A 9812-nucleotide genomic window follows, 5' to 3' on the forward strand; every position below is an offset into this window, starting at 1 on the left:
TGTACTAGTTTCTGGAAAGATTCCTAGATCAAAAACAAGCCTCTTGATGTGTTGTTTCCTACTCTCTATAGTATTTTGTGTGAACAAAAATGTTTTATACATGATGTTTACTTGAGTTTGCGGCATGTGTCATTTAGAAGATGGCTCCCTCGGGATTTTCAAGTCCAATGGGAGGGTATTAGGAAAGAAATGTTGAAATTTACCTTTTATGATAAGAGAGATAGAGTAACTTAGGCTTTACATTCAAAGGGGTCTTTTACTGTAAAATTAATGTATGATTAGTTGATGAGAGATTCTCTCAATCATCATTTTAGTCATATTTGGAAAGCTAAGATTTCTCTAAAGTTTAAAATCTTTTTATAACTTTCAGAACAAGATGCCCTTCTTACTAAGAAGATGGGTTAGTGATAGGTCCTGCTATTTCTGTATCCAGTCTGAGAGTTATAGACATTTGTTCTTTCTATGTCTTGTTGCCAAAGTTGTTTGGGTCTTGTGGCTGTGTGGATTGGGACTACAACTATCCAAAGTTCTGTCTCATAATTTTTTGAGTGGATTGATGGTCATTTGAAGGAGGGCAGAACTTTTTTCACTATTGGTCTCACCTCTATATGTTGGGTGATTTGGAAAGCTCGTAATAGAGCTTTTTTGAGAAGAAACTGATTTGGCATCTTAGTGATATTGTCTTTCATGCGTGTTCTTCGCTATATATTTGGGTAGATCTTCTGAAGGAGATGAGCAGGTAGGATCTAATCCGCGGTGCTCAAAGCTTGCTGCAGACAATTTCTCAAGTTCTGGTTCAGCAACAGCCATCTTCAGCTCCTCCTGGCAACCGTTTGATGCTCCTAAGTGGTGATAATCCTGAGGAAGAAGAGCGCATGGAAGTGGATGATGCTAATACCTCTGTTTGAGGTGGCTTTCCAATGTTTTGGCATGTTTCGTTCTGGGACGTACGTGGCTGGGTCCTTGTAGTGCTCTCTAGCGCCGTTCTAGTCTGGTTTGGTTATGTTTAGTTGTTCCCCATGTCTTTTGGTTCTGTTCGGAGCTGGTTGTTTCTCATGTTCCCTTCTAAAAAATCTGAACTCTGTGAATATACCGTGTTCCGTTACTTGTTAATGAAAATAGGGTTTCTCCGCGTTTGAAAAAAAACTGATGGAGTTTCATATATGCATTGCAGTACTACGTCGTAGTCGTTGATGTTTTATTTTCACTGAAGTCTAAAGAACAGGCATGCCAATTCATGCTACTCTTATTTTAAACCCAAAAGGGAAAGGAGCAACGTCCGTTTTCTTTTGAAGGATTCTTCAAATTTTCTTTGATGGCAACAAAGGACCTAATGCGTAGTTTATAGGTAGACTTTAGTACTGAAACCTACACAAATTGCCTAAATTATTTTCTTTCAGAACAAATTGCTTCGTCAATTTGTTATGCCCCCTCAAGCTACGAAGCCAAGTGATCCAGCTCATAAGCACATCCAACTTTGACCGAGAGCACCAGCTCATAATTCGCGGAAGTTGTCTCAAGTTTTTAAGCTTCATCAAGGCAGTTTTAATACAGCTAAAGAATATAAAAATTTGCCATTCCCTACCAGATCAAGCTTGACAGGACCAAATCGATCCTCTGGATAAACGAACTCCTCTTCCAGCAAAGCAGCGACTAGATGAGATATGATCGACGACTACTACCGCATGCATGTTATGATCGATCTGCGATTGGATCAGGTGATAATATCATATCTAACAGATTTCCTTCGCGATACAAAATTTCCTTACGAAGAGATTTTCATTTTTTTTAACACTTCAACGGTTTTCTTTTATAATTATTTTCACGAAAAAAAAATTTAAAGATTATTTTTTCGGGACAAGATTCTCTCCCCTTATTTTTACAAATCCCTTCAAAATAAAACTCTTAAAAATAAAAAAAAATAAAAAAAATAAAAATAGAAAATAGAATCAGAAAAGGAACAAAATAAAGAAAAATAGTTATAAATAGTCTAAGCATACTCGTTCCTGTCCGGTGTCAACTGGTCCAGAGGAATAGTTCTCCCCACTGGACCACATGCAAACGCAAGGCAGAACCCATGTTTGCCAGCTACCATCAAGGCAACAACAACATGATCTTATCTTAATCTGTGGGCTCTGATAGTGAAAAGTTTTGGATGACGAATCGAGGAGGACAGGTCGGTGCAAATCACAAACCTCCAAGACATACAACCACTGTTGAATTACACTGCACCAGTTCACGTTTTAGCTATTTCGGCGATGGGTAGGTGCAGATCCAAAAGTTTTCTGTAACGTGGTGATGCATGTGACGAGGCAGCATACGGCAACAGCAGGATGCAGGAAAGAAACAAAAGTTGCAGAATAGTGGAGCAGCATCTGTTCTTTAAACAAATCTTGTGGAGCAGCCGCATCTGCTCCTTAAAAAAGCACAATAAAGCTCAAGGTTGGCATATAAAGTACGTGACATGTAAGGCATAACATGTAGATAACGCAAATTTATTTTGATTTTGGTTGGGTTGTCTCCTGACTATATATATGACGTACGATTTTTAACAGTTTGATAGTTGATCAAAATATATACAAATCGAATCAATACATGTATACGATACAGATACAAGTTTAGAATATAAATAATTTTCTTTTCTACTAATATAATTTTTATTTTTTTTCTAATTTTATGTGTTTTGTAAATAAATGACACTAACTTAATAAAAAACTAAAGAGACTAATTTTTACTTAAATATTATCTGATAAAATATAGCAACGATGCTAATCATGCTATTAGCTTAGGTTACTTGCTAATTATATTATTATTTAAGTGTTAAAATGAGTCATTATGTTCGCTTTTAATATCACAAAATTACCACATTAATAAATAAAAATACTAAAAAATTAGCAGTTTGATTTCATACGGTTTATGAAGCAAAATATCAAAATTAAAAATCAAAATAAAATAAAATAAAATAATAATAAGAGACTCGTTTTTAATCAAAATTTAGTATGACAATATTACAGCAAGACTAGCTATATTATTAATGGTTTAATCGTAATGTAATTAGAGGCTTAGAGGTTCTTCTAATCCTCGCAAAAAGGAAAACTGATCTCCTAATCATGGAGCTTATGGTAGTGCATTAGGTCGGTGGGCTAATCAATGGTTCTCCGGCGCATGGAGCACGGGCGCAGGGGCGCTTCGAGTACACGAGGGCACGACGGTAATTTACGGCGGCACCCAGCCAATTATTAGCGGGCGGGTCCCTCGTCGTGCATCAGCCGCGTCGCCGCCGAACGACGAGCAGTTCTTTTAGTGGACGACGTGTCCCCGTCGTACGAGCTGCGTAGGCAGAGAAGACATGGGGTGGATGCTCGTTTTTGTCAAGGCCGGGGCTGGAGTGGCGCGTCGGACTATCTCGCCGTCCTTGACGAATTGTTGCTGCTCATATATCTAGGGAAGAATCTCGAAGTAATAATGCTCTTTATTGTGCAAGCAAACAAGATGTACAAAAAGATATACCATCGCCTTTGGACCTTTTTTTTCCGAAAGGGTGAGAATTGTATAAAATTGTGAAATGGTGCAATCCTTTTACATCTAAGACCCTGATAAAAGAATAAATTGCACATACGAACTTGGCATGTCCTAATCTTCTTCTTCTTTAGCTTCGTTCGTATGTGCTGGTTGTCGCCGCAGTAGAGCTAAGCACCTGAAGATGTCGAAGCCCGAGTTCACTCCCCCACCAAATATAAAAAGGAGATATAAACCTTAGATCGCCGTATGTGCTAACGCCTTGAAGCCATCATTAGAATGCATCTGAAGCTAATGTGTAGCATCAACAGTCTCCTAACTAGACTGAGTGGAGAAAACACAGATGTAACACCTTCACACTTGGCCACATTAGAGATCCGGCGTCAGACCTAGATCCGGCGACCCAAACAACTTTGGGGTAGATATATATTTCGATATGTGTATATCTTCCAAAGCATTTTTTTTTTTTGGAATGAGCAAGCAGACGAGAGCGAAATAAACATCTCGTTTCAAGGAAGCACACTACATGGTGTAGATAATTAGCCGGGTAGCTGGTTCAGACATGTCAAATGGTTCTGTAACAACGTCTTGACACATAATTACATAAGTTTTTCATTCTGAATTTTCTGGCACGGCTGAAATGATAAAACCATCTTCTACATAGTTACAACAAGAAAACAAACATGCTGTCATACTGAAGTGGTCACTCAGATTCAAAAGAAAAGGATTCCTAGAGCCGGAAGCGACGACCCCAGGCGCGCACAGCCAGCCAATCCCAGGCTCCATCTTCACCGCCGGTACCCATCAGCTAATTCCGGCGACCCAATTAGCGTTGAGGGGTCACGTCGCCCCAGCCTCCAAATCCACACGAGCCACGAGCCCTGCCTCCCTGCACACCTGGCCCGCTGACAGCTCCCCGGGCGGCGCGCCTGAGCCGGCGCCGCCCAGCGACTACGCGAGGAAACGCTCCCGGTCGCCGTCTCAAACCCCATCGCCAATCATTTAACAGCAATCCCAGGCCTCAAGCTTACGAGATGGTTTCTCATGAACAACTTTGTTGCCGACCATTGCTCCAGAAAACAGATTGTTTTGTTTCAAGAAAACAACACAAATAGTAGCGAGAAAGGGTCGAAATTCCATCGATCGAAAGATGAGCTCGAATAGCCGATTATTTATTTTCCGATTTTGATGACTTACCTAGAGAAACATTTATTAATAGTAGCACCCCATATGAGTTGTAGCACGTACAGAAGAGCCTGAGCCGAGTTTTCCTTGTACTCTACTTCCCTAGATGTTCATTATGTAATCGTAGTACCGTACCATCCTTTTCTGTACCATGACATCAATAATCTCCCAAACTATAGAGTCTACCACGTCCATTCGTTTTCTATTTGTCTTTGTTGATTTTTTACTGTCTTTAAGATGTCTTTTTGGCTACTATTTTTCATAATTATATTTCTACAGAAGTTTTTCTAAAGATAAATCTACTCATATAATTTTTATATAGCCAATCTTAATAGTTTCCAATATATTAGTGATCAATTTTTAAAAGTTTGATTGTATGGATTCTAAAAGGACAAATTAAAAAAAACATAGGTAGTAGTTTTTCTTTCGCTTGTTTGGTTTTTTCCCTGATGAGGATTTGCCTGGCCGGATGGATGCTGGACCTCTACGTGTGCTCTGTTTGGTTGACGCCCTAAGATGGTGCCGGACTCAGGCAAAGAACTTGGGCTCAGGCGCTCATTTTCAGTTGTTTGACGGCTCGTAGCAACCCTGAACAACAGGATTAGTTTATTCGCTACCTCTTATACATATGGCAGCAACCAAACAAGAAGGAGGAGAAGGCCATGCCTGAGCAAGCAAAATCAATCACAGACACAGGGAGTACACAGGCAAGCAAAATGCTCAGGCAAATAAACGAGGGCAGCAACCAAATAAACCCTAAATCACAAGTGCGCCCGCCTGAGCTCCAGAAACTTCACCCGGGAAATATTGCCTGTTGCAAATATGACAACTCTGGAGGTGTCAGTGTCACCGTGTCACACTCAAACAGCTCATTTCTCCTCTAAAAAATTGCCCGGCCACTCCCGTCGCAACCGAGCTCAGCGAGGCCCCGGCACTGCATGCCTACGCGGGTCTATATATACCGCCTCCATGGCGCCTCTTCCTCACCCCCGCATCTCATCCCTGAGCTCCACTCCCAGCACAGTCTTCTGTGATTAGCGAGAAGGGGAGAGAGAGGCAGCTGAGAATGCCGATCAACAGGATCGCCGTGGGGAGCACCCAGGAGGTGTACCACCCGAGCGCCCTCAAGGCGGCGCTCGCTGAGTTCTTCTCCACCCTCATCTTCGTCTTCGCTGGCCAGGGCTCCGGCATGGCCTTCAGTGAGTGCTCTTCACAACACACACCCACATCTCGCCTAATTTATTTCCACTCACTGCCATAGAATGCGACTTAGAAGAAGATAAATAATGAGTTAATCTGTACAGTACACGCGCACCTCTTCAAGGTTAGATTAAACTGTCAGGCAGCACAAGTTCATGGTCGGTCGGTTCTTTGAGTCCATCTTTCAAAACATGAATTGTTCACGCAGGAGAACTGAATTGAGAAAAGAAATCCCAGTTCTATTAGAAGGCAAATGTTCTTTTCGTCATGCCTTATAGGCTTATGGCAGGAGAATGAAAAGTGTCGATTACAACCTTTTTTAACTAGGTGTTACTAGAAACTCACGGATCTCTCTCTCTCTTAAAAAAAGTCAAAAGTAGGGGAAAAGTGAAGCCTTTTAGGTGGAATGATTAATACAAATGATAACTTTACTCTTTTGTGATCATGTATAGAGCAGTAGAGGAATCCTTTGCTGAATCAGTACCTTCTATTCGAGCCTGCGATATGCAGTCTCCATGTGCTGTTCTGCCAAGAACCAGCAAAATGCTCTGCTAACAGACTAAATTATTAGACAATATTTTGCTTATCGGTACAATTTGTTTAAGAAAACGACAGTAAAAACTAGCAGAAGTCACCATCGTTTCGCACGGTGAACACATTTACACATCTTTTATAACAAACATGTTATTACTAGTAAATGAAAATTCACAAGACTACTAAGTAAAATCACTGTCACTGTGAAGCAGAACAGCAAGCATATACGGCGAGGAAAATCCTGAACTTTTTTTTTACTTGTCTGTATCTGATTATGTTACGTGGACGAATCACCTGACCAGATCTGACTGTGTTACTGACGTGGGGTCCATCGTGCAGACAAGCTGAACGCCGGCGGCGCGGCGACCCCTGCCGGCCTGATCTCCGCATCGGTGGCGCACGCCTTCGCCCTGTTCGTGGCCGTGTCCGTTGGCGCCAACATCTCCGGCGGCCACGTGAACCCCGCCGTGACCTTCGGCGCCTTCCTCGGCGGCAACATCACCCTGTTCCGCGGCATCCTGTACTGGATCGCGCAGCTGCTGGGCTCCACCGTGGCGTGCTTACTCCTCCGCTTCTCCACCGGCGGTCTCCCCACCGGCACCTTCGGCCTCACCGGCATCTCCGTGTGGGAGGCCATTGTCCTGGAGATCGTGATGACCTTCGGCCTTGTGTACACGGTGTACGCCACTGCCGTGGACCCCAAGAAGGGCAGCCTGGGCACCATCGCCCCCATCGCCATCGGCTTCATCGTGGGCGCCAACATCCTGGTCGGCGGCGCCTTCGACGGCGCGTCCATGAACCCCGCCGTGTCCTTCGGCCCCGCCCTCGTCAGCTGGTCCTGGGAGCAGCAGTGGATCTACTGGGCCGGCCCACTCATCGGCGGCGGCCTCGCCGGCGTCATCTACGAGGTGCTCTTCATCTCACACACCCACGAGCAGCTCCCCAGCACCGACTACTAAGCTGCTCCTGCTGCTTGGTAGCTCGCCGCGCGCAGCAGCCGGTTCCGTCCGTTTGATCAGTTCTCCCACCATCTAGTTTCCTCGCAATGCACCATGCATTCATCGACCACCGTGTGTGAATCGAACTCCGCTGCTGCGTCGCTCGCATCGTTTGCTTCGATCAGTCGCAAGTTGAACTGTAACCGTGAATTCCGGACCCGTTTGCTTCCGTAAAATTCGTTTGCATTTGCCTGAGTTCTACTATTTGCCAAGTTTCCAACGATTTTGTTCGAATCGTCGTGGTGATGATCTCGACTGGGATCGGCGGATCGCGTGAGGCGTGCAGCGCAATAATGCAGTGGCATGTGCCGACGACTGGGACGGTACGCTCGCCACGTCGGAATGGGGGCAGTGCTGATAAGGCTGACCTGTTTTTGTCGGCTGGACCAGCTAGTCCCGCGTGAATCACGATTTCACGATGCGCTCGTACGCTACACGTACCATTGGCACGCGAGCTTGTACCCCAAGCTCAAGCTCTCACTCTCTCACTGTGCTATGCCTACCCCTTGTTTTCTCATCAAATGGCCATAGCTAGTAACAATAATATAGGAGCATATTTGTATTGTATCTAAGGTGTCATGATTAACCTTAGTTAAGTGTAATTTGTTATAAAAAGTGCGATAAAAAAATTCTTAGCTATATATATGTGGTAACGTAAGTAAAAAACCACATACTCGTAGCATAGGCGCGCGAGCCTGTACCCCAAGCTCTCACTCTCTCACTGTGCCTGCTGCTCTGTCTGCCCCTTGTTTTCTCATCAAATGGCCAATAGTACTCGGCAGTAACAATAAGATACATGCGTTATGGATTCGTGGCCCTCCATTCCTAACGTGGATGGTTGGCAACTTGGCATGCATACTCCCTCCGTTTCCATTTAATTGGCCATTTTAACCATAACACAAATCCTAAGACAGTCATCTTTTTAAGTGGATTGACTAAAATACCCTTTGTGTCTGGCCTGCATATTGTCTTATAGCCGAAATTCAAACGGACGCACGGGCTAGCTGCGCGGTCTTTGAAGGTCCTCAGTGTGAGTAAGGGACCTGAAAGTTACTAGTTCCTTGCCAGATTAGATGGATACTGCCCTTCGACTTAAACCTTTTTCCTCAAACACATTTTGACTTGAACAAGTATTTTGCTCACTGGCTCCTCTCGTTGCCGGATAATTTTTTGTTTTTTTCTAGGATCTACAATGGGGTTACCACCTGATTTTCTCTATTTTTCTAATACAAGCGTCTGCAGTTCTTTTTTTTATGATGGGCCTGTGTTGGTATGGTAGGCCATATCAAGCGTAAAATTGAAAATAAAATCTTAGGATAGTGTAGTGTCAAGTATTTATAAAAAAATAAAGTGGATACAGTTGATAAGTATTTGTAAACGAGCGAGTATATTATTATCCGGGCGTTCTCGACTTCACGACCAAGCTACACGCTACAGCCATGTGCATAGTTGTGGTACATCTCCGAGCACTGTAAATATATCTCGTGGTTAGTTTCAGTGACACCTGGTAATTAACTACTACTATTAGGACTTACGAGCCAACTAAACTAGTTTAGTTTACCATCGAGCAACAGCCCCAAAGAGAATAATGGAAGATTAACATCGAGCAACAGCCCCAAAGAGAATAATGGAAGATTAGACGCAGCTGCTTTCAGCTCCTCCATCCGCGGAATATGCCTTAAGCCCTTCGAATACTTCAATAGCATGGAAGAAGAAGAGAAGAAAAAGAGGAGAAGAAATAATAAGATGGAGACCCTGCTCGGTTGGCTCTGGATCCTACAAAAGCACAAGGTACAGTCCTGGCGATGAGTCCAGAGGCCTCGTGCTTCTTCTGCCAGCCTGACGGCCGGCCCGCCGCTAACTCTGAGACAGACAAGAGCAGAGACTGCACGGCACATCGCCTTCGATTAAAATTTTCTATCCTCAATTATAGTTTTTTCCCCCTCTCCTAACTACCGGTTACTGCCTGATTGAGGCCAGAAGGGAGCTCTGATCGTTAGCTTAAACTAAGGGCCCGGTGGATGTTGTGGTGACACATTAACGTGGCTCGATATTAAAGCCAACCGGTTTGTCCTTTGCACTTTGCGGCCTCAGATCAGTTTTCTTAACCTTCTGGAGTATTTCAGCTGCTGGCCATATATATATGTGCAGCTTTGTTTCCCTCTACAACCAAGAAATAATAGCAGCTGAGAATCGATTAGTAAGGTGGTTGTATTCTTATCAATAAAGAATCTAACTCTAGGTTTCTCATTAAGGCGAAATTTTCTTTTTAGTGATAGACAATATATCCGTCGACAGTGAGGTGTATGTGGTGATTTCATGAATCTTCAAGCTCCACTTCAGTCTTCAATATGTACGTGTGATGGTGTAAGTGTA

At 43.5% G+C, this 9812-nt stretch overlaps 1 protein-coding gene across 1 annotated transcript; it reads left to right on the plus strand.

Annotated features, from left to right (window-relative positions):
- Window positions 1–5672: 5672 nt before the first annotated feature.
- LOC133916919 (probable aquaporin TIP1-1) lies at window positions 5673–7631 on the plus strand. Its single transcript, XM_062360815.1, has 2 exons — window positions 5673–5903; window positions 6778–7631. Exons 1-2 carry the CDS (start codon window positions 5771–5773, stop codon window positions 7395–7397), a joined length of 753 nt encoding a protein of 250 aa, XP_062216799.1. The 5' UTR covers window positions 5673–5770; the 3' UTR covers window positions 7398–7631.
- Window positions 7632–9812: the final 2181 nt, after the last annotated feature.

This window comes from Phragmites australis, chromosome 4 (genome assembly GCF_958298935.1).
Source record: "Phragmites australis chromosome 4, lpPhrAust1.1, whole genome shotgun sequence".
NCBI lineage: Eukaryota > Viridiplantae > Streptophyta > Magnoliopsida > Poales > Poaceae > Phragmites > Phragmites australis.

What these genes read in the sequence shown, in the direction of transcription:
- LOC133916919 (XM_062360815.1), top strand. Translation starts at nt 5,771, where the DNA reads ATGCCGATCAACAGGATCGCCGTGGGGAGCACCCAGGAGGTGTACCAC. An exon ending in GGGCTCCGGCATGGCCTTCA is followed by an intron (nt 5,904 to 6,777) that starts GTGAGTGCTCTT and finishes TCCATCGTGCAG; the next exon opens with ACAAGCTGAACGCCGGCGGC.